The 22,215-nt window shown below is 39.2% G+C and overlaps 1 protein-coding gene across 1 annotated transcript; it reads left to right on the top strand.

The window, feature by feature from the left end:
- On the top strand, positions 1-19,558 carry DDX46 (DEAD-box helicase 46). The gene is made up of 23 exons (XM_058815622.1): positions 1-69; positions 2,320-2,502; positions 2,799-2,939; positions 3,819-3,936; positions 4,107-4,272; positions 4,570-4,721; positions 5,038-5,151; positions 5,759-5,924; positions 6,293-6,413; positions 6,785-6,960; positions 7,387-7,508; positions 8,282-8,360; positions 10,146-10,228; positions 11,049-11,213; positions 11,548-11,710; positions 12,589-12,782; positions 13,330-13,467; positions 14,084-14,233; positions 14,850-15,047; positions 15,629-15,847; positions 16,376-16,520; positions 17,134-17,207; positions 17,656-19,558. Exons 1-23 carry the CDS (start codon positions 53-55, stop codon positions 17,701-17,703), a joined length of 3,132 nt encoding a protein of 1,043 aa, XP_058671605.1. The 5' UTR covers positions 1-52; the 3' UTR covers positions 17,704-19,558.
- Positions 19,559-22,215: the final 2,657 nt, after the last annotated feature.

Below are 22,215 nucleotides of genomic sequence, written 5' to 3' on the forward strand. Positions count from 1 at the left end.
TCGCCGTGCGGGCGCGGAATGGCCGCCGCCGTGTAGCGGGAGCGCCGCCGCCATGGGCCGCGAGTCCAGGTGAGGGAGCGGCGCCGCTGCCTCGCCCGCTGAGGATTGCGGCGCGCTCGGGGGTGGTGGCGCGGTGAGGCGGCCGTGAGGGGGACACAGGGTGGCGCGGCTCTCCCGGCCGGCTCTGTCGGGGGCGCTGAGGCCGCCGCGGCAGGGCCCGGGCCTGGAGCCGGCCCTGAGGGCAAGGCCGGGCACTCGGGGCTCCGGCCGGGGCCGAGGGTCCCCACGCTGGCTTGGCCCGAGTTGCCGGGGCTCACCGGCACCGACCCCGGGCTCCCGGAGCACCTCCGGCCTTCTCGGGCTTGTTCCAAAATGTCGTAATTAGCCACGTAGGGGGGTTAGCTTGGTTTAGGTGTTTTTGCTTGTGCCTTTTGTGTTTATGGACCACGTTTATTTTGCCCTGTCCCAGCTGATGTAAAGACACGATTGGTGTTGTAACCAGCTCGGCAGTAACGTGCCGTTGTGCTGTGTGTGTCTCGGGCCGAAGCTGTGCTCCAGATGATACCGAGCTGCACACACCTACCAGGCTGTAAACCACTTCCACAGTTTAAATTTGCTACTGCTCTCGGGCATATGCCTCTGTCTCGTAGTTTAATCAGATTTTTTTACTAAAGCTGACCCGACAGTCCCCACATGCAGTTGTACTACACTGTAACCGCTCCCAGGTCCATGTCCACCGAGGGAGACAGATTACTTGAAATTTCACAACCACCTTAGGCTCACATTAGTGATCTAGTGCGGAACTGGGCACTCCCACAGATCTATCTAAATTAGTTCCCGATGAGCTGGGGCAGTAGTGGGTGGTACAGGGCACCCTTAGAGCCTCCTGAATTGAAAGCCAAGCTCTGGCACTCCAGCCAGCAGGACTCAGTTGCTTGTCACAGTGCAGCTTCTGTGCTGAAAATGACAGGGTTCGTCTGTTTGGGCTAAAAATAATGTTAAAAGTGGGTTTAAAGTTTTAAAAGTGAAGAAATGGTAAGAGTGTGAGAGTGAATGGTGGGGGCTGCATGTGCTGGGGTTGGTGTGAGGAAATGTTCCTCACACTGGGGCTTCTGCAACCGGAAATCATCTTTTTGGCATTATTGCACACTATAGAGGAAAAAAAATTAAAAACAAAAGTAGTTCTCTAAAACAAAAAGGTTAGAAAGAGAGGAAGTGTAGAGCAGATCCCATGGCATTTTGTGATGGAGATGGAAAAGAAATTAAAAATCTCAGTGCTGACAAATGTTCTTTGCAGTCAGTTATCCTGCTGATGGGCAGGATGTGGGTGTGTGCCACTGTACTGACTCCAAGTGCATGTGCTGCCTAAATATACAACATAACATAGACTAGATAGAAATACACTGCTATTTTTAGAGCTGAACTGTTTTATACTACCATGGAAGTGAAACAAGGAGTGGGGGGCTTAAAGTCTTGCCTTCTCTGCTTCTTCCCTCTTCTCAAGCATGACTGCTGGGCTTGTCAGGAGAAAGGGTCTGTGGGTCCTGGGCCACAGGAACAAAGGAATTATTCTGGCATGGTGTCTGAAAATCTGGGGTTGGAGCAAGAGGAAATGGTCACAGTCAAGGTCCCTCTTCTACATTCACTCTAGGAAGAGTTTCCTAGAAAATTCCTGGCCCTGCTCTGCCCCACAGTATGGTTGGGATAAGAGCATTAATGAGGGGAGGAAAGGAGACCCCCATCTCCATCACACTCCTCAAGCCTTGCTGACTTCTGACAGCTTCTGGTGTGTTGTTTGAAATGAAAGAATTTCTGTTGATGTCAGCATGGTAAAGGCATTGACCACAGTGTCACTTCCTCAGGGATTTATGTTTCTTTAATTCCAGTCTGACAGCTTTCCCATTGAGCACAGCTGTAGTTCACCTACCTTACATGGGTAAACATTTATTGTATAAAAAGCAACAAAGAGCAGTTTTGTTTGCTTAACAGATTTTGGGATAGCTTCAAAGAGCTTTCAGCTTTTCCTATATATAAAATGGAAGTCAGTGGATTTCTGGAAAGGAAACTGTTCTTGATGTTCTGGTGTGCTTATAACAGTACTCTAAAACCAAAAGAAAATTGTGACCAGATAATCCTTCTAATTTCAGCGTCACTAGGAGTGTATATGCATATTACGTATATTATACATATAGTATGTACATTAATCAGTTTGGCAAGAGGATTGCAGAAGTTTAGACATTTACAAAGTCAGAAATGCAGGTAGTTTTTTTGCTTGCTGTCCATGGTGGTGGTGCTCACCCTCCGTGCCCCTCTGTGCAGGCATTACCGGAAGCGCTCGGCGTCCCGGGGCCGCTCCGGGAGCCGCTCCAGGAGCCGCTCCCCGTCGGACAAGAGGAAGCGCGAGGACAGGCGCTCCAGGAGCCGCGAGCGGGACCGCAGGCGGGACAGGTCACGCAGCAGGGACAAGAGGAGGTCTCGCTCGAGGGACAGGAAGCGTCAAAGGTACGACATCAGCTCCAGTCATTGTACCTGGAAGTGCCTGTCCGCTGAATGTTGGTGTTCTCCCACTCCAGTTAGTTACTTTGCTGATGTCTGTGATGGGTTAAGGCTTTTTTGCTTATTAAATGCTTGCTGGTGCTGGAGTTTGTAAGTTCTTAGTGGTCTTGATGATTGGTGGGTTCCTTTTACAACCTGTTCCTTGATGACTGGTGGGTTCCTTTTACAACCTGTACCTCAATGGAGGGCTAAAGTTAGACTCTGAGCATGTCCTCAGTAAAGAAAATGTTGTTCCACATCAGACGTTCGAGGAGCAGAGAAAGGGAACGGAGCCGAGAGAGGAGACGGTCCCGGAGCCGGGAGAGGAGGCGCTCACGGAGCAGGAGTAGAGGGAGACGGTCCCGATCCTCCAGTCCAAGCAAGAACAGGAAGACAGAAAACAGGTATTCTTGTGTTCTTAGCTTTAGAAATCTGTAAAGGTTTACTGCAGGTCATTGTCTTTTAAATATATCTTGATAAGGTTTTCAGGTATAATTGAAAACAGCATATAGTCAGGTTCTGCTGTAAAATGAGTGGGAAGTCTGTAAATGATAACAACAGTCTCTATACAGCACAAGTAGTGATGGCACTCTAGAAATCATGACAAGCTGGAATCACAAAAGCTTTGGGAATAAGTGTATGTTTTGTATCAGAATAGTCCAAACTAGAAAAACACTTAATTATATTTAATTAGCTAAAGGGAGTTTTATATTTATTGTCATGAGCTAGCACAAATTAGGCTTAGATGCTTTCTTTTAAACTGGTAGCAGAGTAAGTACAATAAAACCCATTAAAAGTGGGTTTTATATTCAGTGCAAGTCTGCCTGTTATGTTTTCATTACATGAGTAGCTTTTCCCAGGAGAAGAGCCAGGACAGTGTGTTTAGGGGGATGCTCATGCTTCCATGGCAATTTGCTAGATCACTTTACATTCCTCTAGAAATTCCACAAACAGGAAATTTGTTCTCTTTTCTAAATGCTGACTTCAAGGAGGTGTAAAATAAAGTACAGAACAACTGGAGTATCAATTTTAAGAGCTCTGAAAATGAAGTCTGCAAAGAAATGAGAAAAGCACATGAATTGCTGGATGGGGTTAGAGTCTACATTACTGGGAGTTAGAGGAAGCAATTCCATGACATGGAAAGATTGTCTGGGAAGCAGTGTGTTTTGTGGTGTTTGAAAACATAACAGGGTGGTTATAGTTCTGTTTCTGTCCATCATAGATGTATCCTCCCCCTGAGAAAAGCTGTAATGTTGTAAGAAACCTCTGATCTCACCTTTCAGATCAAGATCTAAAGAAAAGACAGATGGTGTGGACATTTCCAAAGAAAAGAAAAAGGACAAAGATGACAAAGAGGAAGAGAAAGACAAAGATGCTACCACAAATGCTGTGGCCACTGAGGTAGAGGCTTCTAACACTTGTAAATTTAAAATATAAAGAATTTAAATCAGGAAGTTTGTGGATGTCCACAGCTTCTACAGCTTGCTCACTCAATGGTTACATTTGTTTCAAGAAGCATAAATAAAGCCAATGGCCATTAATTTTCACTTTTTGGTTGGTTTTTGTCATAGAATTTTGATCAGAATAAACTAGAAGAAGAAATGAGAAAACGTAAAGAAAGAGTGGAGAAATGGAGGGAAGAACAACGCAAGAAGGCAATGGAAAACATAGGAGAGCTGAAAAAAGAAATTGAAGAGATGAAGCAGGGGAAAAAATGGAGTTTAGAAGATGATGATGGTATTTAAACTTTATATATAACAGAGTACTTCTATTCCTAGTAATATTTTTATTACAGTATTTTTAAAGCATCTAATTACTCTTCAGAATGTAAATCGTAAAATAAAAAAGCCTAAATCTGGTCATGGTGTCAGATGGCTTAAGATAGATTTTTGATAAACCAACTGGAGAGATCTGTATGAGGAAAAATTACATAGTAATATAATGGGCTGTAGTTATTTGGGTGGACAACAGTTTGCCACATGTAAGGACTTCTGTCTTTCCCTGTCTTTCATCCTCTTTTTTCACTCTTATTAGATGATGAAGAGGAAACTGCAGAAGGAGAAAAAGAAGGCAATGAGGTTGAAGATGAGGAGTTAGATCCTTTAGATGCTTATATGGAAGAAGTAAAAGAAGAGGTCAAGAAGTTCAATATGAGAAGTGTGAAAGGTGGAGGTGGGAGTGAAAAGGTAAAATCACTTCTTAAATATTTCTTGCTTTTAAAGACTTTGTGTTTTAATAGCAAAGTGGCTTGGGGAAAATAGGGGAAAGTGCAAAAAAGCAACAAGTTATATGCACTTAATGCATGTTTGCTTTAACTATAATTTCCTGGTGTTTTTATGAAACTGTTTATCAAGCATTATTCTGATAAAATTTCACCAAGGGAAGTAGGAAATAAATTGTTCAGCATAATGTATTCAGAAGTACAAATATTCTGTATGTTTTTTACAGGATGATCTTTGTTTTGTACAATAGCGCATTCATGTTTTTAAACGTTTTTTATAGAAAACTGGACCAACTGTTACCAAGGTGGTAACTGTGGTGACAACCAAAAAGGCATCTGCTGAGTCAGAAAAGAAGAAAGGGGAGCTCATGGAGAATGACCAAGATGCAATGGAGGTAATGGAACTGTTTTGTATTTCTCTTGTGAACAGGCAAAGTGCCTGTTCTTGCTTCCTGTGGCTGTGTGTGGTGTTTGGCCTGAAGAGCTGTGAAGGGTGTGGGGATTTTGCTGCTCAGGAGGCTGTGGAGGGGCAGCCTTGCCTGAGTCACTGACTCAACACCCTGCAGCTCAGCCACTTCAGGCCATGCTCTGTGGCTGCAGTTCCAGTGTTAGTGGTGCTCCTTCAAAGCTGACCTGGGGACATCTGTCAGAGCTGTGACTGCAGTGTGACACCACTCTGCTGGCTGGCTGCTTTCTCTTCATTTCCTCTTACTGTTTCTTTGGTGTGGGACTGATTATTTCTGAATGACTGGGCTGGTAGCTGGCATTGGTAAAGCCATGAAAGTGACACAGAACATGGTGAGAGTTAAGGTTTGGGAGAAACATGAAAGCATTAGGGGAAAGAACAATTGGGACTCCTAAGTTAAGAGCACATCTTCAGTTTCGTGTCTGATTCAGTAAGAAGTACCTGTTGCTTCTGTATAGTAGCTCTATAAATGTCAAAAGCCAAACACCTTCATAATTCATTAATTCTAATGTACACAAAAATTGTGATCTCTGCAGTATTCCTCAGAAGAGGAGGAGGTTGACCTTCAGACTGCCCTGACTGGCTATCAGACCAAGCAGAGAAAGCTGCTAGAACCAGTGGATCATGGAAAGATAGAATATGAACCTTTCAGGAAAAACTTCTATGTTGAAGTACCAGAACTAGCTAAAATGACTCAAGAAGGTAAAGACAAATACAACCAGAACACCTTGGGTATGATTGAAGAAAAGAATGGTGGATTTCAGTGTGCTAAGGAACAGCAAATGCTTTGCAATGTAAAAAGCATTTGGAGCAGCTTGCTATAGAAAAATGTTAAATAGGGTATATCTCTATTGTGATAACTTACTATAATTATATATGAGGCTTTGATTGGAAAATTAACCTGAGTCCTTTCAATCTAACTCCTGTGTTTATGTGTAACAAGCAAAAAGCTGTTTTTCTGGTAGTGATAAAAATAGTGTTTCATGTAAAGGGACAAAGCAAGAATTTTTTGATCAGGATATTATAAAAATATCAAGTTTGACTCTGTTAAAAGATAAACTCTATTTCAGAGGTCAACGTGTACAGGCTGGAGCTGGAGGGAATTACAGTCAAGGGAAAAGGCTGTCCCAAACCAATAAAAACCTGGGTACAATGTGGTATTTCCATGAAGATTCTCACTGCCCTCAAAAAGTAAGCAAGCACTTTATGAACTGTATCATCCTTGATTTTGCTCACTGTGTTCTGTCCTGTGTCCTTGAGAAGGACCTTTTACTTTGCTGCATAATGAATGCCCCATGTCCATGTAAATGTTACATTTATAGTCACCAGAGTGTTTATCTGTGTTGAATTATTGTTATTAACTATTCTGTGCCATTTGTATCATGCTTTTGCTGCTCATTTTGATCTGTATTTTTTGAAGGGCACTGATATATATATATATATGTAAATATGAATATGTAAAAACTTTTTAGCGTAACTTCATGATTCACATCTATCAACTTCATTATTCACATCTATCAAATTCTATTTTGTTCTTAAAATATTTTTTTTCCTTCTTGAAGACATGGCTATGAAAAGCCCACTCCCATTCAAACCCAGGCTATCCCAGCAATTATGAACGGACGGGATTTGATTGGCATTGCTAAAACAGGAAGTGGAAAAACTATTGCATTTCTGTTGCCCATGTTCAGACACATTATGGATCAGAGAGCATTAGAAGAAGGAGAAGGTCCCATAGGTAAAATGATTTTATTTTCAAAGTTACTATTTTAATAAATATAACATCAAGTATATGCTTTAGATGGGATTTCAGTTCTTTGGTTATAGGGAGAATTGCTTACTAATGTCCATTGATAAGTGGGGATTTTTTAGGTAAAGATCACAGTGATCTTTTACATTGTTTTGTGATTACTGTGCTATCTCATGTTGTTTCAATAGCACTCCCATGTCCACATATCTGGGAGACCTTCCTCCCTTGATTCTTACACTTGGACCAGATTTCCACTTCTTCCTCATAATGTCTCAGTTATCTTTTCCTTGAAATTACATTCTTAAAAATAGGAAGTGAATTGCTGTAAACATCATTACAAAAGATTAATTTCTATTGTGGAAAATACAACATCTCTTAGATTGCAATGTGTGAGGAAAATGTTTTGCTTTTCAGCTGTCATTATGACACCTACACGTGAGTTGGCTTTGCAGATTACCAAGGAGTGCAAGAAATTCTCAAAGACTCTTGGGCTTCGAGTTGTGTGTGTTTATGGAGGAACAGGAATCAGTGAACAGGTATGCAGAACACATGCCTGGCTTGTCAAAGAGTGCTTGGGCTTCATTATTCAGTGTTTCTTTTGTAGCAAAGTTAGTTGATTTTTCTTTTCCATTAATCCAGTACATTTGCAGTCTTCATTATGGATTTTCTCTGTGGGAATGGTAGTAATGCAAAAAGCTTTGCATGTAACTTAGCCTTAAACAATAATGATCCTGGAAAGTCTCAGGTATGATCCTTAAAAATTTCAGACTGTTTGTCTTTATGTATGTACTGTGCATTAAATTAAAATTGAATTATTAGTGAGATATAATAGTTTGAAAGTTACTAGGAAGCTGTATTCTTCTGAGAGTTCCCTTTAAGATAACAAAAGCCAGAAAATTATAACTTTGCTTTATTGCATTATCAAATATTGCATCTTGAAGTAACTTAGAGATTAATTTCAAGGTTTTCCACACCTCCACCCCACCCATTTATGGAAGCAACAGGAATGACCATCTATGGTACACTAACATTTCTTACAGGCTCTTAAGCATATTGAAGTCATATCCTCATTAAAACTGCTCCAGGTGTGGTGGTAACTCTGACTGTGAGGGGTTACGCTTCTTGGAAGCAAAGTTCTCCAAAGACTTGAGGAAATTACTAATTAAAAATTTACATAATTCATGTTTATAGAACAGATGTATTACAGTGTAAGTGGTTTTCTTTTTTGCAAGGTGATATATGTTTCAAAAAATCTGAAAGAAATCACAAAGCAAAAACTAATAGATTGTTTGCTGTGTTTTGAAATCAGATAGCTGAACTCAAAAGAGGTGCTGAAATTATTGTTTGCACACCTGGACGTATGATTGACATGTTAGCAGCTAACAATGGTGAGTAGAAAACCTTTTCCTTTGCATATTTTTTTTACATTTGTTGTGTAATTCTAACAGATTCAAAAGATCATGTATTTTGATAAATGGTCTTATGGAATTTTCTTATATCTCTTCAGGCTGCACTATATAGCTGTTGAGAATATATAGCACTAATAATAGGTTTAAGCATATATTGATTTGCCATTTTTGGGGAGGACAAGAAATACTACATTCTTGAAGAGTTTTTGAGAATGTTTATCATTGCTAAACTTGAAATGTGCTGGTCCAAATTTTTTAAGTTGGAGTCATTTAGATAAAGGTTATGTAAGAGTTGCTTATTTTGTCTGCCCGTTGATCCATGCTAGAGTAGCTCAGCAGTTCCCTGCTTTACAAGAGCATCTGACTCTGCCTTTATCTGTTGGCTTTAAAAACAGACAAAGAAGCCCTCCCTAAATACCTGCTCAGAAGTAAAAAACTGACCTTATATCAGATATTCAGATTGATTAAACTGAGCCACTGCAGCTTTAAGAGGTTTTGTCCTAGTGTAACCATTGCATGCTTATTAGATAAAGTTTTATTATTAAATTATTCCACATCAAAACCTCTACTAAACTGTTGACATTATTTAACTTCTGTGAAAAAAGTACCTTCAAGACATATAGAACTGGGCTTCCAAGACTTATATCGTCAAAGGTAGGTACATTAATGCTGTTCCCAAGTAATTTTACAAAGTTATTATTTGGGGATGAAAGTGTTGAGATGTTAAATAGATATGTAGATGTAAGGAATACTTGCTTTGTTCCTTCATATTGAATTCCATATCTTAAAAAATGCAGCGCGTAATGTCTTAAATAATTTGAGGATTCAGCTCAATTTGCTGAAGCTGAGAGGACCAAATTCTTCTGTAGTTTGATAGGCACAAGTCTGAGTGATAATTGTAGAAAATGTAACAAATCTTTCCCAGTCAGAGAGCATTTGGCAGTGTCACTCCACAGCTGTGTGGAACTGAATGTGTTTATATTGTACAGAGTATGATTTTAAGTCCTGGAGTTAAATCCTTCTCATGAAGGGGAATCTCTTCACTGTTTGGGAAGGGTGCTAGTTATCCTGTCCATGATAATTTCAAAATGTTCACAGAAACACAACTTGCTTATTTTATTTCAACCTGTCCCAGAGTTTGGGGTGGTTCTTGATTTTTAAATTCGGTAGTGTTACTGGGTAGGTTTTAATCTTTATATATAGTTATTTTTAAAAGACTGCTTACTCTGTTTTATGCCTATTATTAGCAGTGATCTAGAACTAGTATGGTTATCCTCATATAGTTATTCTGAATTCCAAGGAAGCATTACAGATTGTGTATAAAGGAATTTTCTGAGGCTGCAGCAGTTAGCACTGGGCTTTGCCTTCCACACATGCGCTGTAATCTCTAATATGTTCTTTTCTAGGTGCCGCTGTCAGATACTGGCTGATGTGGCTCCTTGCTTCAGCTCAGTCTTAGTTTTATGATGTGTTTTGGCGAGGGCAGTTTTCTGAATTTTACAGGTTCTTCTGGCCCTATGATGGTATGCAAGAGAAGAGTTTGACAAACTAAAAGGGCCTTGTGCATACTTACACATTTCCCAGAATGTATGTGTGATTAAAGTGTGAACATTAAAATTCACATTCAGTGAATTTTTTAAAAAATTAATTAATGTCTTTGTTAGAAGATAGTGAGACTATATAACATCTAAAAAAATATTCCTAAGGGAAACTAGATTTCCATTTGATTTTGTTTCCCATGTGTTTTTTCCTCTCCTTTCACAGGTCGGGTGACAAACCTCCGCAGAGTCACGTACGTTGTGCTTGATGAAGCTGACAGAATGTTTGACATGGGGTTTGAGCCTCAGGTAATTCAAGACACGGGGGGTGGTGCCAAAAGAGACTGTTTGTCACATCAAGGGTTTTGCAATGCTACATCTGCCAGTGGATGTTCGAAAGGATGTGCTGCATATGGACAGCGGTTTAAGCTGACTCTAATATTTCTATTACTCTCCTATCTATTATCACATTATTATAACATCATATTATCCTCCCATCTAGTAGAAGATATCCCTGCCCATGGCAAGGGCTTGGAACTGGAAGATTTTTAGAGTCCCTTCCAGCCCAAACCATTGTATGATTCTCTGTTTTGCTTCCTATATGACTTAGATTTTTCTCTAATACACACAGTGTTTTACATACTCATTCTGAGTACTGGTGGTATCCTTGTGTAATTCCTTGATACAGGTGTTGTATTAGTAGTTTTAGTCTGTTAATAAAATCTTTGATGTCTCTTGGCAAGAGATAAGAACGAAATGTTGGAAATGCTGCTGACTTGCTGAGAGCTTTGGACATCCAGGGCTCTTCCAGTTGACATGGGCTGTACTCTTCTCCAAAATCAGGAAAATTCCCTTTATTTGTCTCTTGAGCTGTAGGGTTTCTGCTGCATTTCCTAGGATTTTTGCTGAGCTGCTGCCAGATTCCACATTGCCACACAACTTCCTTCTGATTCCAGCAAGTTTTGCCGTCTTCCAGTGCCAGCAGCTTGGTGCCTAGAGGAAATCTGTAAAGAATGTTTTGTGGTCTGGGAGGTGCAGATACCACCTAACTTTAGAGATGACAGCTTTGTGTGGGTGTGAAATGGAGTTGCAGCAGTTGATGTTAACAGGGACCGCTCTCTCACCACAGGTCATGCGCATTGTAGACAACGTCAGGCCTGACCGTCAGACTGTCATGTTCTCTGCTACTTTCCCCAGAGCTATGGAGGCCCTGGCTCGCAGGATCCTCAGCAAACCCATAGAGGTGCAGGTTGGAGGCAGGAGTGTTGTCTGTTCTGATGTGGAGCAGCATGTGGTGAGTATAATGCATCTGCCTCGCTTATCTTCTCCTTTGCTTGCAGAGGACTGTTCCCAGCAATGTTTAATATAAACCAATATACCACAGAGCTTTTCTTTTTAGAAGTTTAGTGGCCTTATTAAAAATAAACTTAGAATAAATTAACACCTTAATATACAAATGCAGTGTGATTTTTAAAGTTGGTTTGTAGCACTAAGCTACACTGTTTTACCACTAACTGTGGGAACAGCCTGAAAAACTCATCTCCTGTTCATGATTTTTACTTTTCTACACTCTGCATTTGTTTAATAACTCAAATACAAATTATACTCTTTTGTATGTCATTTTCCAGATTGTCATAGAAGAGGAGAACAAATTTCTGAAGTTACTGGAGCTACTGGGACATTATCAGGAGAAAGGATCTGTTATCATATTTGTAGATAAGCAAGAACACGCTGATGGGTTGTTAAAAGATTTAATGAGGGCCTCTTATCCTTGCTTGTCTCTCCATGGAGGTAATCTGCAAATTTAAGGACTTATATTATCAACTCCCAACTAGGATCTTGGTATCCAGTAGTTAAAAATCACTTAGTTCTTGTATAGTACCAATTCTATTACTTCCTCATAAGCAGGTTTTGCTTTATAATTGGGGAGGATAATTGTCTCTTAATTTGAAATAGATATGATAGTTTTGTGTAATTACTCTTCATTGTTCTCTGTGAGATGTCATCAGATGCCACATCTTGCGTCTGTGCCAGAGGACTGTTAGAGTTAACACCTCCCAGGGAATATTGCTGACTACTCATTATTGCAGAGTAGTGAGTGCCATGGGGAGTATCAGATGATATTTTTATTTGAGATTCCACAGTAACAGCAGTTGTTGCTTTATTTTTCTTCTATCAAGTAGTAATAGAATGGAAGTAGCAAGAGGAGAAAAATCTCTTTACAAGCTGTCCATCCCAGTGTATCTTAAAATTTAGAGTCTTTTTTGGAGTGTGTTGTGTAAAATCAGTAAGTACAAAATCATTGTTCAGCAGGAATGTAGCAATAGAAGAGGGAAAATACTCTTGTTCTTCTGAGATTTCTGTTTTCTTTAGAGAACAGACAAAGCCTCCAGATGAGGTCTCAGCTGAAGTACAAAAGAGAGAATAATATTAAAAAATGTTTTGGGGGTCCTGATATGGGAAAACATCTTATGGTTGTTGAAAAATTAGAAGTTATTCTAAATAATAGAGGTTATTTTGGCTAATGTATTTTGCCTTCAAAAGTGTGAAAGTGTTGAAGTTTTATTTGCTTGTGGTTTTGGTTGTTTGAAGTTTGAGGGTATTTTGACCTGTGTACAAATTCTCGTGGCTTAAAGCAGAGCTTTATAGTTAACTGATTTGTCTTGCAGGTATTGATCAGTATGACAGAGACAGCATCATTAATGACTTCAAGAATGGAACCTGCAAACTTCTGGTGGCCACATCTGTGGCAGCCAGGGGCTTGGATGTGAAGCAGCTGATGCTGGTGGTCAATTACAGCTGTCCCAACCACTATGAGGACTACGTGCACCGAGCCGGCCGCACCGGGCGAGCTGGCAATAAAGTATGTACACCCATATACTCATACACTCACTTGGCAGGTGTGGCTAGAACTGGCATTTCCCCTTCTTTACTGTTTGATGAAGTTGTTCTAAGGGATAGCTACAGATGGGCTAGTTTGTATTGTTGGTGGGAAGAGTGTTTTTAGTATGTTCTGAACTTCAGCAATCTGAAATTTGGAAGATACGTGTTCTTCTGATTTCTGAGTGTTCTTTTAAATCCCATTTGTGGCTGAAAGTTTGGGTGTTTTGCACTGTTGGAAATGTGCCCTACTAAATTGAGAAGATTTTAATTTTTCGAACTTTGAACCATGACAACACTGGTTGGAAGGAGAGATTTCAGTGTTTACTATCTTTGGATGATTACCTCTGTATCAACTTCCTGGGAAATCACATTATTCATTCTACACTTCCACTAAAAAGAAGTTATTGCATGGCTGTCATGATTACTTTCATTGACTAGAAATCAGCATCTGTGCAAGGGTGCTTCAATAAATTTAGAGATGTCTTTAGAGCTTTTTCCTAATTGTCTCTTAAATGAATTTTGACCAGGGGTATGCATATACATTCATTACTGAGGATCAGGCACGTTATGCTGGTGATATCATTAAGGCTTTGGAATTGTCTGGGAATCCAATTCCTCCTGATTTGGAGAAGCTCTGGGCTGACTTCAAAGAGCAACAGAAGGCTGTAAGTAATTGTTTCTTCTGTAGGTGGCTTGGTCCAGGTTTAATGCCTGTGCATGCATGGGTGACCTCTCTGGGAACAGATGTGTGCTTGGCTCAGTGTGTCAGTGACCTCAAGATAGAGATCTTTAATGTCATTAAAGAACTGTTCTTGAGAATTTAAATCTTGTTACTGCGTATGTAATAAATACCTATGGTATAAGAGGCACTGGCTTTTAACAAAATTCACATACAAGATAATGAAGCCCTTTAACAGACCTTGTATGATTATTTCTAGAGCTCTCACCATCAGAGGATCTCACTCATGCTGAGAAGAGTGACTTTGGAGATTTTCTGCTATAAAAAAATGGAGGGTTTTTTATACTGCATTTGAAAAGCATTTAAAATGTATACTTACAGAAAACCCCAATAGGGTACTGTCTCTGCTGAATTAACACAGGTTTTTAAAATTACATTTCATGGTGAAATGCAGCTTTTAAATTTGAAGCACTTTACAAATGTGCTAGGATTTGCTTTTTAAAGAATATCAAAATTATTTGTATAATCTTGAAGTTATTTTATGACTATGAGAATTAGGATTTGAAACTCCTAAGTATGATAATACATGTTTTTGTTTTCAGGAGGGAAAGTTGATTAAAAAAAGCAGTGGATTCTCTGGCAAAGGTTTTAAATTCGATGAAACAGAACAGGCTTTGGCTAATGAAAGAAAGAAGCTACAGAAAGCAGCTCTTGGCTTGCAGGATTCAGATGATGAAGATACAGCTGTTGATGTAAGCACTTGGGAATAGGATTTAAGTTGCTTATGGATTTTCGCAATACATTTGAATTTCTAACCCATAGGTTGCATAATACATTGCAGAGTGCATGGATTTCTGTTACTCTGTGACCTTTGTTACTGACTGCATGTTTTCTTCAAATATAGAGATACAGCTATGAAGATCAAAATCTAGGAAGATTTTCAGTGTCTCTTTTTGGCTTATTGGTATTTTACACTTAATGTGTGTAGTTCTGTAAATGTCACATAAATTATTTGGGATATTATTCTTGCATAAATGAAATAGAACAATGGTCCTCAGTTGCAAACATATTTTTATTTGAAGTATTTTAAAGACATTCATGTTAGCACTTTCTATTTTAAATCTTATTAAATTCCTTTCTTAATATTGGATAGATTCCTTTTTGTGACCTTGCAGGTAAACACTGTGTTCAGACTTTTTCCTGATTAGATCATCCTTTTGTTGAGCTGTAGTTTTGGGCAGGCTTCTACCATTTATACAAGATTAATTTCTTTAAGGACATGTAAACTAAATGTCCCTTAGTGTTTCTTTATCATGACAAGATTATTTAGTGGAAATGCAGTGATGAAATAATTGTTCTTTTCTTTAGATTGATGAACAAATTGAAAGCATGTTCAATTCCAAGAAAAGAGTAAAAGACATGGCAGCACCAGGAACATCAAACGCTCCTACACCATCAGCTGGCAATGCAGAAAAATTGGAAATTGCTAAAAGATTGGCTTTGAGAATCAATGCCCAGAAGAATCTTGGAGCAGAGGCACAAGTCATGGTTCCCTTCCACTTTAAGGTCAGGCTCTTTACAGACCAGTTTTACTCTTTTTTAATAAAGGTTGTTGAGTTCTTTGTTCTGTGGTTGCCATTTGATTTAGTGTTTCTGCACGCTAGTATATACTGCATGGTTTATCTCATTTAGGCTGGGCTAACTCACTTATATAGGATTTGTAAGTGAGCTGATTTGTTTATAAGACTTATTACAGAACCATAAATGCTTTGTCTGCCCTGACAAAGAGTTAATTCATTACTGATAACATTACACAATTAGTTGTGTCAGCTTTGGCAGAGTTGCAGAACATCTTTCTCTGCTGAAGCATGGGATGTACGTGTGATGTACAGTTTGTTTAGATTGAGCATAATTGTTCTGGAATATCCAAAGATATTTTAAGCTGAAAATACAAAAGACCACTAAGATCTTTTCTTTGCAGGTGTGAAGGGAGTTGTTGAGAGGAAGGAAGGAAGAGCAGAAGTCTGGAGAATGTATTTGTTGTATAGACAATTACATTACATAGAGAGCTTTAATGAAATCCTTATTGGTTTATATGGGACTTTTTTTGGCTACCTTGTTCTCAATATGGACCTGTGCTTTTACAGGATGTGATGCAGCAGGCTACCAATGCTATCCTGAGAGGAGGCACGATTCAAGCTCCTACTGTGTCTGCCAAGACCATTGCAGAGCAACTGGCTGAAAAAATCAATGCCAAGCTCAATTATGTACCCATAGAGAAACAGGAGGAAGAGAAACAGGATGGAGGACAGAATGAATCCTTCAAGAGATATGAAGAAGAATTAGAGATCAATGACTTCCCACAGGCAAGTAACCATTTTGCTACAATCAAGTAGAAACGACCATCATTTAACAAAACCTCTCTTCATGCTTACACTAGTAAAATACTGTGTCTCTGTTTCTGATCATACCTAATTGAAATTGCTACATTAACTGTGATTACTTCTCAGGTTATATAAATGCAGTGCTTTGGACTTATTCCAGAGAATATCAGAAAAACATGTATTTGTTATCAGATAAAAATCTCTTCACCCTTTACACACTTCTCTAACACCCAAATCTCTGACACTGTCTGTTTTTTTTGCAAAGGCTTTACTGCCATGACTGATACAACTATTTGCCCTTTTTGTAGTACCTGAGTATTTCTGCCATTCAGCAATATTGCTGCTCAGATCTAACTCATCTATTATTTTGAGGATTTACATTTCACAGTATCAAGTACAAATTCCCTGTATTTCTTTTTGAGGTTATGCCCATGCTGGCAGAACTAATGGATTGCCATTTAGTGTGCCGCCTTTCTCCTTGTTGATCCTCTCCTATCATTTACCTTGCAGACTGCCAGATGGAAAGTTACCTCCAAAGAAGCACTGCAGAGAATCAGTGAATATTCTGAAGCTGCCATTACAATCAGGGGAACTTATTTCCCTCCAGGCAAAGAACCCAAGGAAGGAGAACGAAAGATTTATTTGGCTATTGAAAGTATGTATTCTTTTTATAAATATTTCTGTTAAAGCTGTGAGTCTAGTTTTGTAATTAGACATGGAATTTCTGTAGTCAGTGTTTGGACACTTGAGTTATAGACTTGCTGCAGTTACTTTGCAATTACTGAAAAACACTTGTTTATACACTTATCAAATGATCCATGGGGATCACAGAGAGGCTTGTCCTCACCTGCCACAGAACAACAGCCAATGTATGAAATCAGTTTGGAGGAGAGGAAAAGAACAGAGGAAGAACAATTAGCACAAAGAGGTCTGTGCCACTGTGAAATAAGGAAGTAAACAGAATTCTGTTTAGGGTGTTAAAGGTATAAGAAATCGCATCAACTACTACAACAAAAACTTGGCAAATGTCATAATGGTTGAGTTTTTCAAAGAAACCTCAAATCCTACATATTTCTGAATAGTATCATTTATGACTGGAGTATCATCCTTAAAAGAGAACACAGTCAAGCTTTGGAATTCTGTGTAGTAGAGTCTTCTTCACCAAATAGCTGAGGATATTCAGCAGATTTTACTGTGCTTCTGAAAGTAGACAGCAGGCTTCATATACAGAAAGTGTTTAAGATTATAATACATATTTTTATCTTCAGGTGCCAATGAACTTGCTGTACAGAAAGCAAAGGCAGAAATCACACGACTTATAAAAGAGGAGCTCATCAGATTGGTGAGTGCAATATCCAGAAAGCAGAGGGAAAGTGCCTTAATGTATGCTTTGTGATTGACTTCTGCAAATGCTGATGCTCTAGCATAAGGTTTTATTAATATCAGGGACTGGGACCTATAGATCTCAAAAACACTGAACAGCCTAAAAATGCATGGCACTGGTTAGTCAGCTAGAATATGGCTGCTATCAGCCAGCAGATGGAGATAACACATTGACAGAGCTTTTTGAATGAAGACCCCTCAGAGTTGGGTCCCAATAAGTTTCCTAATTTCAACACCATCTGGCAGGGGGAGAGGATTATTCCCCTCATTTTGATATTTGGTAAGTGTTGAGAGATCTGGTTTGCTGTAGCTTTACAACATAGCCAGCTATTAACCTAGTGGGGTTTTACTGCAATTCATTTATCCATCTTCACTTTTAACTGTGGTTATCTCTTCTTTGTTTGCAGCAAAATTCGTACCAACCAACCAACAAAGGAAGATACAAAGTTCTATGAGCATTTGGAGTTATTTGTCTGCTAGCAGCTGGTGCGTGAAACTTTGTGGCTTCTGTTGTTTTTGCTGTTTACACTGCTTATTGTAAATTAAGAAAATTTTTTATTTCATCTTGCGGACATTTTTTTAACAGAAAATTGATACTTGCTGAAGCATCTTAATTCTCTCCACTAAAGTTATCAGTCTTAAAGCCAGACCAGTTTTGGTGGAACATGATTTAATTTGAAAGTGCAGTTTATACACTTTTCATCATAAAGAATATGAAATAAACTGACTTGTTTTTGACAGACAGTATACTGTTAAGGAAAATGAAAGTGTTGGGATTTGTGTTGGAAATTGTTAGAATGTACCTGCTTCATATTGTTGAAATGGTTCACACATCTGTTTCTACTGGAAAAAGTCTAAAACACCAAAATAAAGGCAGGATTTTTCTCCTGATCCATAGCATCTCTCTGGCTGGTTTCACACACATTCATTCCCTGTACAAATGTCCCCTAAGGTCAGAGAGTTTTGCATTGATCAGAGTAGAGAATTTTATCCTTCTCATGTCCCTGTTTTTCTTTATCATCCAGGTAATAGATAACTCTTTGGGGTTGTTGTAAAGTGAAATGTTTTGTAGTATGATAATAGTTCTCCTGTTTTTTTCTAAACATCAGAATTTTAGGGTTTGATTTTTTTCCCCTCACTTGGTGACATAAGAATGAACCTGTTTTAGTTTAAAAAGTTTAAAAAGGAATTCACAGAAAAAGAAAAGAGAAACCTCTTTTGTAATGAAATAAAACTTTGTCATTCTTTTATATTGTTCTTATATATACATTTAATGTGATTATTCCCCCAGGATTATCATCTTTATTACTGTTAGGACATGACTTTAAGTAAAAATGTATAATGATATTTATGAATGAATTCCACAAATACTATCATTGCAGTAATAAACTACTGGGACAGGCAAGACCAATGTTTTTGAGCTCTCATCCCCATAACCAGTAGGATTCATGAGGGACTCTACTCCTAAGCAATTAACTTCTATCTGCTTGTCTGGAGCCAAAGCAGTAGCAATTTCAATTGTTTCATCCTAGCAGCTGCAAGATTTTCAAGATGATAATTTTCAAAAGGACTTTCATAGAAAGCTTTTCTTACCTGACACACTGAGAAGAAATGTGTCATTTTAAACCAGCTGTGTATATACTGCTTTAACCCTGCTGAAGACAAATCATACAATCTGCATCATGGCTGTATAAATTCACAATTTTCTTTCCAAACTTCAGGTAATTTAAGTGACTCTTGGTGTTTGCATACAACTGTGTGTTACCTTGTCCGTGTACTTTATTTGCAGGACTGGGAAGAAGTAAAGGAATGATTATACCAGCTTAACAGTCTACTTTTAGGATGAGAACACTCCTAATGTAGTACTTGTCAGTATTAATACATGGAGTAGAGCAGAGAGAACAGCACACACAGTAACACTTCTCAAAACTTAAAACAGAAATCCCAAACTAAAGTTCTGTGATTACATTTAAATACATGTTTTCCTTCCCTTAAGGACTGGGGTTTGATGTCTTTCCTAGAAATTCTTTGTTGAATTGTCTGACTTTTGGGCAGTGTTCCTTCCCAGAAATGACACATTTTGTGTATTTAATGAAGAGCACTGTGGAGTTTGGACAGCCTGACATGTGTTTAAAAGTCTTGGTTCAAAACGTTCATACATTGATATCTACTAAAAAAGGCATGATGGAGACACTTTTATTGGGTTTCAGAGATACAAAAATGTATAATCTAACTTCCTGGGGGTTTTAAATGCAATGTCAATATTCTTATGTTTTTTTTTAATTCCAGCAAAAATAAAAGCAATTTCAATGTATATTTTTCAGAAACTGTCTTTCTGAATAGCTCTTCTGTTTTCTGCACTTGCACTGCTTCTGTGGTTTTTCTATGACAGTTAGCCTCATACTGTGTGGAGAAGAGTGATGTGAACAGCAGCTTGTACTTTTGTTTTTGTGCTGGAAATGCAATGCCACACAGCCCAGACTCAGTTAAGTAAGTCACAGTGAAGGTGTTTGGATACATAAGAACTGGAGCAAAATGCATAAAAGCTGGGGGAAAAGAAACTCAAATTTACAAATACACAGGAAAATAAACAATGGAAACAGGATGAGAATAAAAGTTCAGAAAAGATAGAAGATAGAAAAGCTCTATGTAGTTCTTGACAAGGGTGTCCATGGATCTAGACAAGATCTTTATAAACATCACGATTTGGCTGCTTTCCAGGGAATCTGCCCTGGTCAGATTCACGTTGCCAGCTGTGGGAAGAGCACAGGGCTGTGATTTTTTGGTTTTTCCTTTTAAATACACATAAGCAGAGCTTGCTCTGTTACCTGCCCAGGTGATAATGCTACCAGCTTTCAAGGTTGCCTTTATGCTCTCAGTGAGTGAGCAGTGATGTTTTGGGTGGATAAATGATAAAAGTATTTGGCAGTGGATCATGAATCACCTTTCTCTTGCATGTCACATAATGTGGTGGTGTCACTGTGCAGCAGGCTCACAGCAGGGAGGGGAGGCAGGGTGAGACCCCTGTTCCCAGCCCAGCTCCCTCATTCTCCATGCAAGTGACCCACCAGAGATTCAAACAGCAATAACCCCCCACCATCCCTGTGAAGGATTAATGCCCAAGTCATGAAAACAGGAGAGGCTAAATCCAGTATTTTGTGTGGGGGAAAAAAATTCACAGCATGATAAAAAAATTTGTGCTATTACAGTTCAGACTGTTATACTCCCTGAACTGTAGGGTTCATGGTGCCACCTTTTGTTTAAAACAGGCAGCTCAAGGCCTATTTTACATGCTAACTTAATGCTAAAAACATAAACCTGGACAGTGAGTGCTGATCACAGCCAGCATGTTCTGTAGCTGTTCCCTGTGCTGGCTGCTTGAGCTTTTACTTGTACAATTAAAGCACTGCAATTTAGTTAATGTGCATTTGGCTGCTAATTAAATAAAATATTCAGAGGCTAAAAGTACCATCTGTGGGGGCTTTTCATACTCAAGTCTTCCAAGTGGAAGCAAAAAAAAAATTTTGTTAAGCAAAGTTTTCCTGAAATTCTGCAATTGTGGCAGCCAAATATAAAACAAACAGCAGGGGCTGGATTTGGGATCTTCCTAAAATAAAAAGAATGCTGGAGTTTCAGGGAGTGAGAGAACACTTTGGTATTTCAGTCCTTCAGGCATGTTTACAGTTGTAGGAAATGGTCATGGCTTCAGCCAAAGCAGCGGCAGGGTTACAGCCAGGTACCTGTGGCTGTGAGGATGGAGCCTGTGGAGCTGGCCTGGATTAATTTTGAACTTTGTGCCATGGTCCTGATGCTGTTGATGGTGTGCTGCTGAACCCCTCATTTCCAAGGGGTTCCTCATTTCCAGTTTGCTGAGGTGGTGCTCAGGGTGAGCAGCAGTGGCGGGGGGCACTGAGGGTCCTCCCTGAGCATTAGCACTGGGCCCTGTGTGTGCTGTGGCCTCCTCACGTGATGCTCCAGGAATGCACTTTCCTTTGATTATTTTCCTTGACCCAGATCTCTTCCAAATATGGTCTCAGCTTAAACAAGTTTGTGTTCTTAGAGCCTGGGCGTTTGCAGAATAAATTCTGGCTTCCAGCTAACCGTGGCTGTATGGGGGAGTGGAGGCAGAGAGCAACCTAAAAATGCAAAAAGAAAAGGGGCACAGCTGGATTCAAATTTGTCCCAAAATGTACATTTTTGTACAATGTTTATAAAGTGCCAGGCAGGAAGATTTGTTTTCATAGTTTTAGCTACAGTGGAAGCAATTGTTTTTAAATAAATGACCATTAGTCTGAGTGATTGCCACCCAAACATTGGTTCTCTGAGACTTTTCATCTGAAACAGATTTAAATATTTTTCTTTACTGAGAGATACAAGATTGTTAAGCTGACCAGCATAAGCAGAGGTAAATTAATTAACATCTCAGATCTAAGTTGTTCTAATGAGCTAAGAAATTATTAATAACCTACTGCGGAGTGAGCATATGATTAAGTTATTTTGTACTTGGGCTATTCTAAATATGAAGTTCATCATCACAAACATTTCTCAAAATAATAAATACCCCATGGCAGCTCCTCTGAAATGAATGGCCAAGCAAGGAAAATGTTACACTCAGAGTTAAGATTAAGGATTTTCATTAAAACCTACATTTCCTCTGCCTGTGCATGTTAGCTAGGAAGTGAATTTGTAGAGATGACCAGCTCTGATAATTCAGTTAAATAGACAGGAGGCCATGGCAGTTCCCAAACTAACTTCTCCCTGTTTGCTCAGCATGCTCTGGAGCCCAGGACTGAGGAGAAGCTCCTGTATTGGCAGAAGAAGGAACTTGTGCTTTGAGGCCCTTCCTCTCCTTGAAAATGTGCATCCTTTGGCGAAATCTCCACTGAGAGAGGAGGAGAATGGCATTTTGTGGTTTGGATGTGGGAAGGCTCAACATTTCATTGCATCACTTATCTTACAGATAATTA

The sequence above is a fragment of the Ammospiza caudacuta genome, chromosome 16 (genome assembly GCF_027887145.1).
Source record: "Ammospiza caudacuta isolate bAmmCau1 chromosome 16, bAmmCau1.pri, whole genome shotgun sequence".
NCBI lineage: Eukaryota > Metazoa > Chordata > Aves > Passeriformes > Passerellidae > Ammospiza > Ammospiza caudacuta.